We start from the raw sequence: 19,001 nt of genomic DNA, 5'->3' as shown, positions 1-19,001 counted from the left end.
AACCGTATTTCCAAAATAATTTGTATTCAAGGTTAAAAAATAAGCTTGATTAAAGAAAGAATGCGAAGTGAGTTTAAACATTTATGTGTAAAAATCCATAAAATTGTTTAAAAAAAAGCAAAAAAAATAAAAAGAATTTGAAAACCAGATATCCGATATTCAAATTCCAGATATCCAATTTTTTCGGATAGTGAGTTTACTATTTGAAAATTCAGATTTCGGATTTTTAGATTCGGATCGATCGAGTATCCGGTTTAAAAAACCCTATTTTTTCAATAAACATTACCAAGAAATCCTATTCAATTGTTCTCCCATTATATTGTGTAACTTTGTCTTCAATCTCGTTATAAACATTTAAAATGATAGTATTAACATTGTCGAGTTGCTCCATCTTAATCTAATTTTTTTCAAAAAAATTCCATCAAAATTATTAATTACAAAGTTGCCATATAATTTTATAATAAATTTATAGTCTTTGAAAAATACACATGGACCTCTTCTCAAAGAATATATATATATATATATATATATATATATATATATATATATATATATATATATATATGTATATATATATATATATGTATATATATATATATATGTATATATATATATATGTATATATATATGTATATATATATATATATATATGTATATATATATATATGTATATATGTATATATATATATATGTATATATATATATATATATATATATATATATATATATATATATATATATATATATATATATATATCAATTAACTATAATTCGAGTCTCATTAATCTTATTAATCCAGCATGCGTTTGGTTATTGATACAATTAGTCATAACTAAGAGAATACATATCAATGATACTGTTTAGCTCAGTTGGTAAGATGCACGCGATAATTGTTTGAGGTTAGGTTGTCGGATCAATCCTAATTGCTAATTATAATTTTTGAAAATCGGGAGAGTGGCCTCAAGTGCGGGCGAGTGAGCTCCCTTGAATCTGCCTATGGATACAAACCAAATAAAATACAATTTAACAACTTCACATTTTAACTTATAAATTAAAAATAAAAATAAAATAAAAATAAAAAACAATTTAAAAAAAAAGATAGGTAAATTGAGTTATAGAAGTAGATAGTGATTAAATATTAATATCCATTGGATTAAACATTCCAATTTATTGGAAAAGAAAAGAAAGAAAAGCCGTATTAAATATTCCCAGCTCTGTTACTTAAAACTACTACTGAAAACCAGACCATTGTATTTGTATTGTCTGAAAATAAATCAAATCCAAAGCGAGGGAAAACTCGCAATGAAGAAGATGAAAACCAGTGGAGTAGGAGCAAATGTGACTCACCTTCAATCCGAGTCTGACTCGCTTACTCCCGATAAAAACGACGAGTTTAAGGATTTTCCTCCTATTCCTACTGCCGATACGATGCGTTTTATTGGCAAAGAAGAAGATGGTGATGTTAGAGAAGTAATTGACTACGAAGAAGAAGATGAATATGAAGATAATGAAGAAGAAGAAGAAGAAGAAGATGAAGATGAAGATGAAGATGATGAAGAAGATGAAGAAGATGATGATGAAGAAGTTGAAGAAGAAGTTGAAGAAGAAGAAATCGAACCAGAGGAGAAAGGAAATGATGTTTTTGAAGATGTTAAGACTCCGGCGGAAAGAAAGAAGCTTGCTGATGGATTTTTTGAAGTTGAATCTATTCGTAAAAAGAGGATTTGTAAGGTAATTTCGTAATTTGTCATTGTTTTCATTTTTAGGGCTTTTGTTGGTTTGTGTATCTAAATTCATTTTGTTTTTCTGATTAGGGCGAGCGTCAATATTTGATTAAATGGTACGTTTTTTCCCTTTTTCCTCATGTACTGTTTGATTGGTTTTCAATTTTTCATATCAAATGTTGGCGATTATTTGTGCATAGAATTACAGCGGGTTTTGACAGATTATAGGTATTTTGAGTTTGAAGTGTATTGTGTTTTGTTTATAGAATGAGAGCAATAGTCGTCCAGTATATTGTACAGCTTCTGGACAAGCTGAAAATCAAAATTATTAAAAGCTAGGTATAAAAAATCCCAAAAAATTGATTTTTAGGTTTACATTGGCTATATTCCAGCAAAAGGAGGATTATTCAAAGCATGGCTTGATGGATAAGTGTGATAATATGAGCTAAATCTTCTTACTCCCGCTTCACGGTTCTCCCATCCCCGAAAATTTGGAGCTTTGTTTGTAATTGAGTGGGCTTAGAATAAGTCTAAACCTAATCAGTTTAGGTTTAGTCATATTAGGAATTTATGTTTTTTCTGGGTATTATTTATGACCCATCAATCCTTATTATTCTGTACCTGTTTTTCTCTCTTAACATTAATAATATCTATTCTCTTTGTCTTGGTGGAGGTAGCTAACACATTGTTAATGGACCACGTTAAATCTTTGTGTTTTTTCTTTCTTGTATTTGTTTTCATTATAACAATAAGGACAATGGAATAACTATTGGGTAATTGAGACACCCTATTTTTAAAGATAGGGAAGGACGTGAACTTTTTGTACGTCGTATGGCTACGTTTTTGAAACCGAAATGCATGGGATTTCATACCATTTTATAGCTAGTGTTTTATCCACGAGGTATTGATTGTGAATCTAAGAGGGGTGCAATGGCTGCATAGTTTCAATTATTTTTTGATGCGAATAAATTCAATTTTTGTAGCTATTGTGGAGTGACGCTTTTATTTGGAATTGGGTTGAGAGGAGGTTTATTCAATTTTATAGCTTGTGTTTTTTTCCATGAGGTACCATTGATTGTGAACCTAAGAGGGGTACAATGTCTGCATAATTTCTATTTTATAGTTACTATGGAGCTACATTTTTCTTGGAAGTGGGTTAAGAGGAGGTTTATTCAATTTGTTATTGGATGAAATGTGTCAAAAAAATAATCTCCCCTTCCTGAAATGCTTATAAGCAATGCATTACAGCACTTCTTGTATGATAATGTTGTCTTTTTTTTGTTTTTGGAGCTTTGTAAAGGAAACATACTATTTGGTGAATAAATTTGGTCTTATTTGTTACTTTGTTATAAATGATGGTAATGAATGTAATCAAAGCCCACCATGTTTTGACCTCCATTGACTAATTTTGAATTGATTTATCAAGTAACCTAGTTAGATTTATTCACAAATTATTTTCACAATACCAGTTTGATTTTGTTTAATATTTGTCTGAACATCTGTGATCATTAGAGGGTAACATGATTTAATCTAAGCTATCAATACTGAACCGGAAGGGTGTGATTTTTGTTATAATTACAAAGATACTTGTAGAATATTTAAACTAGTAATTTTATGATGACTTGTGAGGTAGGGAGTCCAAATCTTTCCTTCTTTGTTTAACCATTTGCCCCTTGTATATTCTTACCCGTTACTCATTAATTTAGAAAATTTAAGAATCATTTTGATGCAATTGGCTACGATGATAATAGATGTGAATAACCTAGTTGATATAGGTGTGAGGGAACTGGGATAGTTACTTGCAATTAATAGTTCATTGAAAATCAGCTGAATATTTTTCTTGGTTAAATTTGTGTCTGATTTAGGCGTGGTTGGCCAGAGAGTGCAAACACTTGGGAGCCCGTTGATCATCTTCAAACATGTCCTGATGTAGTGGAGGCTTTTGAAGAGAGGTTTCATACTTTCTCTCTGCTATGTTATTATCTTATTCTTTAACTTTTGAGCTATATCTAGATTTTGGATTCATTTGCTGTTATTGTGACTATTGATGTTTAAAGCAATTTTCTGCTGTCTGAAGCTTGCAGTGTGCGAAAAAAAAAAGTTCTAGGAAGCGAAAACGCAAATTTACCCAACCAAAGAAGAAAATGCAATATTCTTATGGTGTCTCAAAGAGTGAGTTAACACTTATTAAGTTGTCACTTGCAATGAACATCAATGCTTTGCTGCTTTAGAAACTCTAGCTCATTCTAGTGGTTAATTGACGTTATTGTAGAGCATGAAAAGATAATCAAGAGACGAAGAACATCTAAAAACATTGATGGAAAGGTCTCTGAGACTATATCTCCACATGCTGCCGGCAAAGAGAAAGAGAGTAGTGATCAGTTCTTTGGTCAAAATACAAGTGAGAAGAATTTGGACATACATTTTCAGCAGCCCATGACTACAGAAGCAGATGGCCCTGCGAATTGCCAATCCGATGCAAACTGTATGGATGCAGGTCCAATCAATCGTCGAGGTGCAAAGCGAAGGAAATCTGGTTGTGTTCGAAGGTTCACACAGGATGTGACATCAGTTGACTTTGATTACTTTGCTAACACAGCACCCTTGAATATTAGCTCTTGTGATAGAGTTGAAGACCTTATGTTAGTGAGCCCTGATGCTTACCGGAAGAAATTTGACAGCTCAAGGAGTTCCTCTGTTATAACCAGGCTCATCAAACCTATAAGTTATTCTGCATCAGTGACAAATAATGTCCAGGATGTTTCCGTAACCTTTGTGGCAATGAGGTATGTCAAACCTTCTTCCTAATAACTATCCTTGTGCAAAGAACATTGTGTGCTTTGGATTATGTCGTGTCTGAAGTTCTTGATGGTTGTGTCTGTCTATAGGCAGATATTACTACAAACTTCTCTATTGTAGTTCCTGAAGCTTAACTGGTTATTTGAGGGGCCAACGACTTTTAGATTGTCATTAACAGTTATAGTTTTCCAAGGCGGAATATTGTTTATTGCTTGTTCTTTTACAATTCTGAGTACTTGCCTTTATATTTGACATGTAAATTGAATAAAAATTGGAAATGTGTTTAGCTTAGTTTAGTTTGCTTTTGTTTTCCAGGGTAGTATAATTGGAATTTTGAGATCCATTGTTAGTAAATTGTGTGGTGAAAAAATGTAGTTCCTTGGAGTCAACATTTAGATGTTACTGAGGGCTGTACATTATGAAAACTTAGGAATTTCAAAACATAGACTACAAGTAATAAAGTTGTTATTTCTGAGGTGATCATCTTTTTAATTTATATATTGGGTAATTATGGGTTAATAATATATGTATTTCAACTTTGCTGTCAAAGAATTTATCTATTTCTCAAGTCATGGCATGTTGGTACTAGGAAGTGGCTTTTAGGGGTTGACTTATTAAGTGTGATAACTTTGAAGGAGCTTCCTATCATTAGTTGTTTGACGAGGTTTGTAGAATGTTGTAAGAAGACAAGTGTGAAAGTGATGAAGATGATGGGAAATGGTTCATGGGAGTTCTATATTAGCAGTTCTATATTTGTAATCTTAGGATTGTAGGTTTAGTACTATATGATGATTGATATGATAATATTTAGTTTTAAAACTTGCTATGTTAACTTTTTAATCCGGTTATTGACCCACACTTGTGAAAATGTTGGACCATATCTTTTCAACGCCAAATACTAGAGAAGTCAATGTGTATACAGAGATAAATTTACTCTTCCCAAATAGCTTAGATTGGGGGCTTGCTTTGGTGGTAGTTATCGGGAGAACTTCTATCTTTTTATTTTAAATGCTTCACTTACTTTTTTTGTTGGCATTTAGTGTTATTTGTCTTGGGCTTTTTTGTTGAGCTTATACTACATTCTCGGCTGTGAAAGATAAAAGTGAAAACTCCGAATTTTGACTTTTAAATAAACCTGGGTATATACTCTTTTCTCATGTATTAAGATTTATATTGTGTATGATGTGCGGGCTTTAGAAGGTGGAAAATGTAATTACATTACCATTACCCTTAGTCCATACATTTTATCTTATTCGTTATTGAATTACTTGTTTGTTTCCAAGGAGAAAGGTGGTTTGCTAGTATAATGTTTAGGATATGTAATCAAAGAGTATATGCTTGGTAGAATCTTAATCAAACCTTTTCCATTGCAGTATGGACTCATCACATGTGTCAAGTTAGCGAAGGGTTATCTATCTTATAGTTTGGGTTATATGTTTTGTCTCTAGAATGAGGGAAATTGAGTCTTTGTAGTTGGAGCGCTTGTCCATCCAAAACCTATAAGATCAAATCAATTTGTTTGGAATCAATAGTTGCCTTGTGATGCCTTCAGTTTAATTTTGACAATATCATTATGTTGGTGCTTAGTGTGCACATAACAAATTATTTTTAGTTAGTAAATTAAGTGAAACTTGAAGGTCACTTTTGTAGTTGCTAGGTAAGTCGTTTGAATCATCTTTATTTTGTCAAATGTCTACATGATTGATACAGGCACAAAGGCACCCAATAGCTCAAATATAAAGATTTTACATAAATTTGAATTTGTATATTTTTGAGGATCTTTTGGTGATCAAAAGGATAAAGCATAGGATACATCGTGGGTCATTCAAATGGAGAACAACCATCGAAATATTAATCAACTGAGGTATGCCACTAAGATTCAAGAAAAAGTATGTCTGATTGCTTTTAGACTAACATTACTATATGAGTAAGAATTTTAGGCATTTAGATAAGATCATTGTAGTAAGATGGGGTACCTAAGATGTATATTTTAAGATGCTTAAGTGAACATATCATAAAAAATAAGATTCGTGTAGAAGACATATCAAAAGAGTCATGAAGTCGCAACTTTTGAAAAAAAAGAGGAAAAATCGTTGGTTTGGCATGTGCAAACTTCAAAGAAAATTTAGAAATTGCATCATCATTTAGAAAAATGAAAGCTTTACACTTTGAAGAACGTAGGAGAGGAAGGATGTAGATGACATAGATAACAAGAGTGAAGATTAACATGGAGATTTTGTGATTGTTGGAATATATGAGTTTAAGACAATAGATAAAAAAGAATAGAGGACAATTGTTTTGATCATTAGATTTCATAGTTTTGGATCAGTGTTATTTTTTGTCCATTCTCGATCGAGGACAATAGATAAAAGGATTAATGTTTTAGCATTGTTTTGTGTTGGATTGGTGAACAACGAAATTTGATTTGTCATTTTGGCATAAAAGAAGTAACCCTCTTTTCTAGCATCTGACTAACTGAAGAATGCTAGGGTCTTTATCCCTAATCTAACTACTTTAAGACAAGCTCAAAGTTGTAAGGATGATAGCTTATAAGAAGCACTTATATTGGAGGATAAGAACCCTTTTTTTTTTTTTGTTGGGGGGGGGGGGGGGGTGGGGTTCATTCACATTCTAATTTACTTTCTCATTGGCAGCCTTGGAGATCATTGGCGCGTGACTTAGATTGCTTGATTTTGTGCTACAAGCCAGCTAGCTTAGAAAATAAAACTGGAAAATTAAAGCAGCTGCTTGTAAATTATTTTCGGTCTAATATGTACAAGCTGTTCTGACTATTTGGCGCACTTGTATAGAGCTGATTTTAGCTTATGAACTTAAGTCAAGAAAGAAGACTTATTCGTCGTATCTTGACTGATCATGGTACAAAAAGTATTGTGCATTTGTGGATTGGCTTGAACTTATCACAATTCCATATCGTTATTCACGAGAAATCCTACACTTGCCATATGCTAAAGTTAATGTCTAGAATGTAGCCGACTTTCTTTATGTTTGATGCCTTTGTTATTTGATATGTTTAGTGATAGGTTACGTGTTTTGAACGTATACATTCCTAAAAGGTTTTAAGTTGCTCTTATAGATGATAGAAATTTTATACTTTTATCACCTGGAATTTTACTACTGTATGGTCCTCCGTGGTCTTTCTCCTTAGTTTCTGGGCTAATGTGGATTTTTGGATTCTTTGTAATGGTTTACAGATCGAGTCTTGTTTTATTATTCAAATTGCGATTGCTGGCATGAGAAGTTTTCTAGTGATACACTCTGTTTTTCTAGTGTCGTATCTTAGTTGAGTCACGCTAGTTTTGTTTCGGTTGTTTAATTAGGTAATATGCTTAGATAGTACTTCGTATCTGGTTATTTATTTGATTATTAGGTAATCTCTCAGCCTATAAGAAACATGAAACGTACCAAATACTATTTCGGAGTAGTGAGTCCTATTTGCTCTTAGTATAAGCTTATTCAGAATTAACTTTTATGCTTAGGCAAGGTAGCCTGACAATACTCCAATTTGGTTCTGATTTTTTAGTAAATTTTTTCTTCCGTGTTTTGTATAACATATTCTTTATATGAATCGTTACCATCTTTTAGGTCTGATGGAAAGGAGGTTATGGTGGATAACAAGTTTCTCAAGGCAAACAACCCTCAATTGGTATTTTTCTATCAATTTCATGTTTTACTTCTCACAAAATGATCTTTTAGGGAGCATACTATCTCACTTTTTTTATTGTGTTACAGTTGATCAATTTCTACGAACAACATCTGCGATATAATCCTAATTAAGGCAACATACAATGTCACATTCTTCATCATATTTTGTTATCTTCTACCTCTTAAAATTCCAATAGTGGATTGGAGATCGAAGGGTCCTTTTGTAATTGAACGATATGTAGATGATTTTGTGCCATATGTAGGACGATCTCGTGTATTATTATCTATAAAGTACTACTTCATTAGGGCATAGTATAGGCTGAGAGATTTATTAATGCTGACATAACCATTGCCATCCACACACATTATGGAATACATTTTTGAATGCTTAATTGGTGGGTTAATTTGTTTGGTGATTGGAAATGGTAGAGCATTCTTGTGCATTTTGTAGTACTATGTGCTGAACAATGAACATCACACCAGAGCTCTTTATGGATCACTCATCTAGAGTATGTTAACATTACAGCTTTTGGAAGAATGCCCTTTCCCCTATTAGGGTTTGAGACTTATCTTCGATACACTTGAGCTAGTAGTTGACTATGGACGCACTGACGCCCATTGCACCACCAATTTTGTTTTCGCCCATTGATAGCTGGTAGCTGATTATAATGGTTGATTTGATCAGCTGGTTTTATTAATTGGTTGGACCAGTTAATTTTGAACCCGCTATTATAAATAGCTTGTTCAAAAATTGCTTATTCATGATAATAAACTGTTTCAATCAACTAATTTATCAAACATTAACGTTGCATGGTTTGACTATCAAATTTTCTATTTGTATCTAAGCTAAAATTGCCCAATAAACTATTTTGTCACATAGCCTTATTTTATTTTCACTATCAAATCTGAGACTAGATTTAGCTATCATGATTGTCAACGGAAAAACTCCATTAACAAGATTATCAATGAAACTAGTCTATGTAAATCTCTTTTTTAAAATAATTATTCAAAAATGTGGACTTCGGAATCAATTGATAAATTCTTCCTTTTATTTTGAGCAACACAAATTCTAATGTCTTTTGTCTATTATTTTAATGGGGTTAAAGATTAATAGTTATTGTTTATTCTCAGATTATATGGAATAAGAAAAATAAGTTATCAAATTATGTGTAATTTTGTGAAGTTGCACATGACATTGCTACCAATAATCAGTTAGAAATAATATTTTTATTAGTTTTATTATTAATAAAGATAATATACCGACATTTAACTCTTCTAAAATCAATTTAAGTGGCAACCACTCAAAAAAGTTATAAGTATAGTTGATAATATTTGCACAAATGTGTAGTATATCATAATAATATTACACACATATATACTTTTGATCAATATTTATATGTATTCATATTATTCACAATATTTAATCCATTAAAAAATAAGTAGATTATTGTTATCAATGATTTCTCCATTACCAAAAAACCACAACTTCGTTTCCCCACAACGGTAAAATAACTAGGAACGAAATACTCCTACGAGAAAAACCAAATATCTGATGAGTTTCCCGATGGAATCATCGCCGGAAAATCTTCCAGAAATTTCATCTCTCTCACCGTCAGTTATCTCCTTCCTTAATTCCACATTCCATCCTAACCAACACGATCTCAACCTCTACGATTCCCCTCACCTGGTCATCGAGTTGGACACTCGCTGCTCTGAGTTGACTCACAATATCACCGACCTAACTCACCGTCTGGACTCCATTCTTCTCTCTTACGCTTCTTTTTCTGATCGTATTGACGATGCTTTTCACCATGTTCATCGTGAACTTCAAGATCTCAAATCCAATTCCTCCTCCTTTTCGTCCACATCAGGTTTTTTTTGTTCTGCCTCTAATACTAATTGATTATATTTTTGAGATATCAAATTGAATTCAATTACTTCAATTTGTTAAGAATTTATTTTTTTTTTTTGGTTTTTTTTTGTAGATGGAAAAACTGAGGAAATGGCGGTAGATGAACTTCCCGCACTCGCTAAAGAGGTTGCGAGAGTTGAGATGGTGCGAAATTACGCTGGTTAGTGGATTTCAATTTGATCACTCGTAGTTCTTATGCTTGTATTTTTATCGAATTGTGTACTTTCAAGTGTTAAATTTTGTTGTGTTATTTGTTGATCAGAATACATGATTACTTTAGTTTCGGTGTGATTATGAGTTATTGAACTTCAATCTAAAAGCAGAACAATGTGCTTTTTTAGTTGTGGAATGTGTTAATACAACAAAATTTTAGTGAAATGATTACTTGGAGAAGACAAAATGTAAGTTTCTTGTGGATTTTAGAAGTCTGCCATTTAACAATCATGAGTTTATTGGTGAGAGGTTTGGTAGATTTGGATATTTGTAAGAAACTTATCAGAAAGCTTATTTACTGGGGAAAATGTGAGAATGGGGCAATGTAAACATGTATGGAACCTAACTGAACTGCATTGAACTTGATACAAGAAGGTTTGAAAAATATATATGTATCTTGATTCTTTCAATCTTCTATTAGTGTTGCCTTGCCTTGCTGATCACGGGTTGTTGGGATTAAGTCTTTGGCATTGTTCTTTAATTGTTTCATTTTGTTTTAGGATATGTGTACCACAACAATACAAAAGCCTTAACCCTAACATATTGGGTCTATCTTGATCAAAATATATCACTTGAGATATTGTTGGTAACAACTTTAGGATGTGTAAATGTGACATCATAACAATTTCAAAGTTGTCGAAATATCTGATCTAGGATCCTCTGATTGGCTTTTAAGGCCACCTTCACTTTCTGAAAATAGTAGGAAAAGAGGGATCTTTGTAATGCTGAATTATGAGATCTTAATCAAAATATAAGTCTGTTTAGTACTTAGAGACTAGAGTCTTAGACTTAGAAACACTAGAGGCCTCTAGTGTTGGAGGTCAAATCTGCAAATTGTGGTAGATTGTTTGAGTATTTTAAAATGAAGATGGACTTCCCTTGTTTCTTGTGATATGAGGATGACCAAAGTTTGTAAGAAAGCTACTGAAACAATTGGATGGTCAAATATTGCTAGAAAGTTACAGATGCTGCCTCTACATGCTATAAAAAGAACCAACGTATTCTAGACACGGCAAGCAGATGTCCTGTATTGCTTTAAATTGCAAAATTTGCAAGATTGTGTTTCCTGGACTGTGAATGTTGTGCAGCCTGTTTTATTTTTTATTTTTTTATTTTTTATTTTCAGAGGTACCCTGAAATATGGATCCGTATTCTTTTTCTTTTAAATTTCAGAGACAGCATTGAAACTTGATAGTTTGGTTGGTGACATTGAAGATGCTGTAACTTCTGTGATGAACAGAAATTTGAAGAGACATTCAATTCAACAATACTCAGAGGTTGTTCCTGAAAACAATTGTCACCTGAAGGTTTCTTATCTGAAATCATACGCCAAGGGATGATGGTCTTACTTAGCTACTTTATTACATCTTATTGCAGGAAATACTATTCAATGCTATCACTTCACTCAAATCGATAGAGGATGTATTAGCTTCAGTGACAAGGGCACACCCTCGGTGGGTTCGACTCGTGTCAGCTGCGGATCATCGAGTTGATCGAGCTTTGGCTATCTTGAGACTCCAGGCCATTGCTGATCACCGTGCCCTGCTTGCTTCGCTTGGATGGCCACCACCTTTGCATTCTTCAAATATTGATGGAAGGAGAACTTCTGAAGTGACTAATCCTTTCAAGGCAATGCAAGGAGAGCTTAAACAGAAATATTGCAAAAATTTTCTTGCTTTATGCAGTCTTCAGGAGTTGCAACGGAGAAGGAAGTCACGGCATATTGGGGGATATAACCATCATCTTTCTTTGCATCAGACACTCTGGGGTATTGAAGAACTTGTAAATCCTCTCTCTCTTGCGTCCCTTCCTCATTTCGAGAAGTGGGTAGATAAGCCTGAATTTATCTTTACTCTAGTCTACAAGAATACTAGGGACTATATTGATTCAGTGGATGAGTTGTTGCAACCCCTGGTGGATGAAGCAATGTTAACAGGGTACAGTTGTAGAGAGGAATGGATTTCGGCTATGGTGACCTCCCTGTCAACATACTTGGCAAAAGAGATATTCCCCACATATGTTTCTCGGCTAGGTGAGGAGAGTGCGGTTGAGGTTAGGCTGCAAGCTAGTGTGTCATGGCTTCATTTAATTGATTTGATGATAGCATTTGATAAAAAAATTCAAGCACTGGTTACTCAATCTGGGATCTTTGGTTCCATTGAGGAAGACAGTCTCTTGCAGAGGATGTCTTCTCTCTCTGTCTTCTGTGACCGGCCTGACTGGATTGCTTTATGGTCCCAAATAGAAATTGACAACACAATAAAAAAGTTGAAATCTGAAATGGAGGACGACAGAAATTGGATGGTTAAACCTCGGGGAGCAGTTTGTTTTCCTGGGTCTGAAGATTATAAATCTCCTGTGGTTTCATCAATACTTCTCGAACATGTGTCATCTTTTATTGACCGCTGTAGATCACTGCCTACTGTTATTTTGAGATCTCAGTTTATCAGCTTAGTAGGTGCACCGATTATTCAAACCTTTCTGAATTGTTTGCATACCAAATGTTTAGAAGCTGAAGGACTCACAGCCTTGGCAGATGATGAAGCTCTGGCTAAAGTTATGACTTCAGTTAATTCTGTACACCATGTCAAGTCGGTCTTAATATCTTGGTGTGATGTTATCTTAGTTGAAATTGGAATTCAGGAAGAGTATAGTCTTTCAACGGCTGTCACTGACGGAGATGGAAATGGGGTTTTGGACGAGGAAATCACAAAATTGGAAGAGTTTAGAAAGGAGTGGGTTGATAAATTGACAAATGTTGTTTTAAGAGGATTTGATTTTAAAGTCCACGATTACGTGAAGAATAAAAAACAATGGCAGGAGAAGATTGATGAAGGAAGCTGGACAGTAACAAAATCGTTTGTGGTGGCTTTAGAATATCTGCAGGCGAAGATGTCTTGGTTGGAAGAAGGTTTAAACGGCATGGACTTTACTGCAGTATGGAGAAGCTTATCGGGTGGAATTGATCGTTTGATATTTAATACTATTCTTATGAGCAATGCCAAGTTCTATAATTGTGGTGTTGCGAGATTTGGAGGCGACATGAATGTTTTATTTGGCGTGTTTAGGAGTTGGTGTGTAAGACCGGAAGGGTATTTTCCTCGTATTAGTGAAGGCCTCAAGTTGCTGAAAATGCAGGAAAAACACCTTCAAGATCTTTTTGTTCAAGGAGAGGAGTGGATGAAACATAATGAGATTAGGCATTTGAGCTTAGCCGAGGCCGAAAAGATTGCTAGATGTAGAATTTTCACTAGTTAGAAACTGGGTTCAGGTTAAACTCTCACTTTTTTCTACTTCCCACACTTTCCTCACTTGAGATTATTCAGTTTGTTCTTTGTCTTGTACATCCTGGAGATTTCTTGCTGAACTAACACAATTGTTTTCTGTTTGTATGACAGGCAGCAAGAGTGCTAATTTTGATATTGTCAAATGAATGATATTATATGAAAAAATAGCTGGTAAAATTTTGTTATTTAATCATGTATAGAAATAAGGTGTTCATGTTCTTTGCATATTCTTTCAACCAAACTTGTATGATATGCTTGAGAAACTTGTATAGATATAGCCATATAGATTGTAGGGTGTCCATTATTTCAGGGTTGGAGTGAAAAATGATGAAAAATTAGGTTTGGAGTTGAGAAGATAGAAAGTCGTAAGGAAAGGAGAAAGAGAATCCACGTGGACGATAATTGAAATTGATATATTAATTCATGGAATAGATTTCAATAATTTTGGGATTAAGGCTATAACATTCTTGCCATTGTTTTATTAATCACATGAGAATTGATGTGGGTGTTTGACAAATTAGTTTATTATTCAATTTTAACTTATTTAAATACAAAGAGGGTTAGGTGATCAAACTATCAAATGCTAGTGCTTGCTAATAGCTGGTTGAAACAGCTTATTATGAATAAGTTGTTTTTAAACAAGTTGTTCATGGCAACGAGTTCAAAATCAGCTAGTCAAATTAGCCAATTAAATTAACTGGTCAAATTAGTCAATTAAATTAACTGGTCAAATCAGTCAATCTAATTAGCTACCAACTACCAACTATCAACTATTTATCAAATACCCTCATGATCTTACCTTATAGAATATATGGCAGTGTAAAAAACGAGATTTAAACCCAAATTTTTGGTTGGTGCCGCAGGTGGTGTACATGATTTTTAGTCTACCATCTCTGATCTCAGTCTCATCTAGTATACTTGTGGCCAAGAATAAGATAAGTTTGATAATACAACTAAAAATATTACTCCTATTATTTATCTAATATTAAACAAAAAAAACCAACCAAATCACCAAATGTTCAACTACTATATTTGAAGACAATAACTGCATTCCAAGGATGAGCAAGGGATTCTTACGTCTCTATGGAGTATTTATGGGGATGTTTGGTAATAGCGTGTCTTAGTTTAGTCATCATTGATAGCAATTGTTAATTTCCTGATGACTAGCTTACGAATAAAGATACAATTATCCGATCTCTTCATATATATATATATATATATATATATATATATATATAAATTTGCTTTTTAAAAATATTTTGGTAATGCAGGAGAATCCTCTATAGATAAGAAGGGAAAATTAAAATAATTTTTTTGTCTGTGAAGGGAATAGTTCTCCAGTCACAAATAGAAGAAAAGTCTTCAACAATTAGGTTAACTCATGATTCTTTTCTAATGTTGATTAAATTAAAGGGGCTTTAAATTTTACAATAAATACTACGCTTCAAGTTTTTATATGGAGCTTTTTAACATGAATTTTTTACTAAAAAATGCCTTCACCTTTGAATATATATTCTAGGTAATCCTAATTTTGCATGTATTCTTAGTGGTTTGAACAAAAAATTTATTTCAATATAAATACGATCTTGCTAACAAATGTTAGTGGATTCTTCATTAAAAATATCAATAATTAGTATAACAAGTATTTGAATTGCAATTCCTGATGCCTGGTCTTTGGAGGGTCTTGAAGGTATTCATTTCACACCTTTTGATCTGGAGGGTTCTTTTGATACGGTGAAAATATTACTGAATACTGAGCTTACTTCTCAAACTTTCAACCTGATTGTGGAGGGTAGGGCCCAATTTTTGTTAGAGGATTATTGTCATATCCTACGAGAGAAGGGATATTGGTGTAGGATTGGTGAAGAAGGGATGATGGCTTACGAGTACATTGTCTCTGAGACCAACAAAGAAGACATTTTCATCCCTGTATGTATATACCATTTTGCTTTTGGTTTACGTTTCCCTCTTCACCCTTTCTTCTCTCAAATTTTATACCATTTTCATCTTTCCCTCAACCAACATCTTCCACAAGCTACCAGGAAGATAATGTCCTTCATATGCACTTGTGAATACATAAAGCTTTCCCTGACTCTTAATCTTTATTACTTTTTCTTCAATAAATGGGGCCATGGTCGTCTACCCAGTACTTAACGACCTGAAGGAGTATAAAGATTAAATCATTTGGGTTAGGGTGCCAAAGACCCCTGGTCACCCGTTCAAGTACATGCCCCCAGTCTTCTGGAGCAAATTCAACGCCAGAGAGACTTTGGGTTTAGATAAAATTCTGCATCTTTCTCGAAGAGAAAGACACGCCTTTTATATTTTGTTAAATCAAAAGATAAAAATCTGCCTTGTGGGCGGATTCCTCACGCTGCCATATTCCAGCGGTAATCTGCTTGTCCATGGTTGGAATATCTTCCTGCCTGACTCTTGGTACAATATTGGCTTCCACCTCCTTTTTTTTGGCGTATACTAACATGTGCCTTTTTTGTTTATTTCTCCAGAACAGGTAGGTGATATGGTTCCCTGGAAGACTCCGGGTATTTCCCCTCATGGGAAGTATTACCGGTCTCTTCCTTGGTCCCCTTGGGCTGACAACACAGCTAACAAACATCTTTACCGGATGTGCGTTAGTTGTCCCCCTGTCCCCATCAAAAATTATAAGCAGCGCAGAATCGCTGCATTATATCTTAACCCTCTGGGTTCAGTAGAAGCTCCCAGATAGAGGAGGAATGACATCTGCCCAAACAACACTGCATATTACATCAGAGCAGGGTAATGTCCTCTTCATTCTGCCAAAAAAGAATACGGGGACCTTGAGGCTTGGGTTGATCCCCATCCAAACATTTTTCAAGCCTCAAAGCCCTTCATCGGGAGTGGATCCAAGAAGAATAAAATTGGGGGGTCTGCTGCTGCTGCTGCTGCTGATAAAGCAAGCCCTTCAACTAAGGGTCTAGTCAAAAAGAAGAGGAGCCTGAAGAAGAAGAAAAAAGAGCTGACATTTCTTCTTTCCAGTCTTGGGAAGGTGATGATCTCCCTGGTTACCCTTTGTGCTTACCTGCCACTAGGGATGACAATGGGAATTGGACCCGACCTGAATCCATGGATCCGTATCCGTTTTCACGGATCTGGATCCTTAAAAAATAAACCCGGTGAATCCGGGTCGGATCCGAATCCGTGTAAATTTCACGGGTCTAGATCCGGATCTGAGAAAAATACCCAGACTTGGACCCGCGGATCTAGAGGACCCGTTTTATTTTTGTATATATTAATTTTATTAAATATATGTAATAATATAATTTTCTAATTCTATCTTCCCATAATCCCATATCCCATTTTCTCTCCCAGTACTCCCAGCCCACGTTCAAAGGAAAATTCAAGTGCACCTGCGGCCTGCCTCCTACTCTCACACAAACCCTAATCCCCAAATCCCATTCCCAACTCCCACGTCGAGCACAGCTCCTCCCTCCTCACAGCCACTGCGGGTTCCCGAAACGGTCTTCTCCCCTCTCCTCACAGGCGGCCGGTGGATTTGAGGGTAATAAACCTTAATTTTGATTTTTTTTTTCTACAATTCTTTTGATTTATGTTGAGTTTAGTTATTTTGATTGAGTTATTTTTTATGTTGAGTATTTTTTGATTATTTGAGTTTAGCTGTTTTGATTTATGTAGAGTTTGGTTGTTTTGATTGAGTTATTTTTTATCATTAGTATTTTTTGATTAATTTGAGTTTAGTTGTTTTGATTTATGTAGAGTTTGGTTGTTTTGATTGAGTCATTTTTTATGTTGAGTATTTTTTGATTAATTTGAGTTTAGTGGTAGATTTGTGTTGAATTTAGTTGTTTTGATTTATGTAGAGTTTGGTTGTTTTGATTGAGTTATTTTTTATGTTAAGTATATTTTGATTTATTTTAGTTTAGTGGTAGATTTTTGATTTATGTTGAGTTGTTGATTTATTTTGTTTTTATTACATTAAATCCAATATTCCAATTGATGATTAGTAATTAGTAAATTTATCACAGTGTACTGTTGAGTAAATGGATAATCAAAATGATGGTGGTTCTAGTCAACCAACTAAGGATCATGTAGACTTAGACAGAAACGGGAACAACAACAGGGGGGGGGGGGGGGGGGGGGGGTGAATTGTTGTTGTTACGAGTTTAAGCGTTTTTGCCCTGTTTTTGCGGAATTAATTAAAATAAATAAAGCTTAAACTTAGAGCGAAATAATGAAAGAGACAACACGATTTTTACGTGGAAACCTTCTAGGCCTAATTAGAAGGAAAAACCACGACCCCACGGGATTTCTAAATTCTCTACTATGTTTAAGGCAACTCGTTACAATTACATTAAACACCTTGCTTCACTCGAAGCGCATCAACTAGGCCAAACTCTCTTTACTATTGCTTCACTCAAAGCAACAAACTTAGCTTCACTAAAAGCTAAACTCTTCACAAGCTTCACTCAAAGCTTTCTAATCCCCCTTAGATTCACCCAAGTCTAATTACAAATATCACTCAAAAACCCTTACAAAAAGGATAAAAATTCTCTAAAATAAAATCAATAAGTTGCATAAGAAAATATTGTAAGTTGATTGGCAATTTTAAAACAAAATATTTCTTGTAAATTTCCAAAAATAATCGCATGAATGAAAGAGCTCATACGTTGGATATGTTTAGGAACAACCGAATAAATCTCAATTTATAGAATTAAATTCCCTAATAAAATGGAAGAAACCAACCATTACTCCCTTATCCCAAATAATAAGGAAAATAATGTGGATCTTAATATCCAAGATCATCCTACGGTTAGTCTCTAAAATAGGTATTAAACTTGACAAATTCAAGCCCACGGTTATTTAATAATAACCACTGTTCCCAGATACTAATAATAGATACTGTTCTCTTTAGCAGCAGTTCCCATATACTAAAATTAGCTGCAGTTCCTTTTTTCCAATAATAACCACGGGTACTTTAAGCTAAATATAGATACGGTTAAGGTTTGCTAATAATAGGGATAGTTGTTATTTACTAATATTAGGAACAGTTACCTATACACTAAATTTAGGATCGGTTATTCTAATAACATCTAAGACTCAGCTGCTGTTCCTATATTTAGTAAATTCAATTATTCACTAAATATAACTCCTAAAATAAAGCTTAGTAAAAACGAAAAATCATTTTGGAAAATACTTTGCCAATTAACTTTAATAATTTATAAATGCAGCAAATTAACTTTAATAAATACATCAACTAAAAATAATAACTAAAAAATAATAATCAGAATTTTCAATGGACGTAAGCTGACTCCAGTTCAGGAACAGTGCGCTGTCTCCAATTTCCATTTTTGTTAGAACATCCAACTTGGGAACAGTAGACCTTCTGTCTCCATTTTACATCCT

The 19,001-nt window shown here is 33.9% G+C and overlaps 2 protein-coding genes across 3 annotated transcripts; both read left to right on the top strand.

Annotated features, from left to right (window-relative positions):
- Positions 1–1,179: 1,179 nt before the first annotated feature.
- On the top strand, positions 1,180–9,453 carry LOC130809776 (chromo domain protein LHP1). Its single transcript, XM_057675574.1, is given in 8 exon segments — positions 1,180–1,731; positions 1,815–1,840; positions 3,590–3,676; positions 3,802–3,923; positions 3,926–3,973; positions 3,976–4,510; positions 8,127–8,187; positions 8,274–9,453. Coding segments are annotated over 8 exon segments (1,353 nt in total). The 5' UTR covers positions 1,180–1,302; the 3' UTR covers positions 8,319–9,453.
- Positions 9,454–9,561: 108 nt separating this feature from the next.
- Positions 9,562–14,682, top strand: LOC130809775 (RINT1-like protein MAG2). Of its 2 annotated transcripts, XM_057675573.1 has the most exons (5): positions 9,562–10,057; positions 10,172–10,258; positions 11,485–11,588; positions 11,689–13,582; positions 13,710–14,679. In XM_057675573.1, exons 1-4 carry the CDS (start codon positions 9,739–9,741, stop codon positions 13,567–13,569), a joined length of 2,391 nt encoding a protein of 796 aa, XP_057531556.1. In that variant the 5' UTR covers positions 9,562–9,738; the 3' UTR covers positions 13,570–13,582; positions 13,710–14,679. The 2 variants fall into 2 exon arrangements, with proteins under 2 accessions (XP_057531556.1, XP_057531555.1); XM_057675572.1 differs by having other exon boundaries at positions 11,689–14,682.
- Positions 14,683–19,001: the final 4,319 nt, after the last annotated feature.

This window comes from Amaranthus tricolor, chromosome 4 (assembly GCF_026212465.1).
Source record: "Amaranthus tricolor cultivar Red isolate AtriRed21 chromosome 4, ASM2621246v1, whole genome shotgun sequence".
Classification (NCBI taxonomy): domain Eukaryota; kingdom Viridiplantae; phylum Streptophyta; class Magnoliopsida; order Caryophyllales; family Amaranthaceae; genus Amaranthus; species Amaranthus tricolor.
This window is presented reverse-complemented; position numbering and strand designations above follow the sequence as displayed.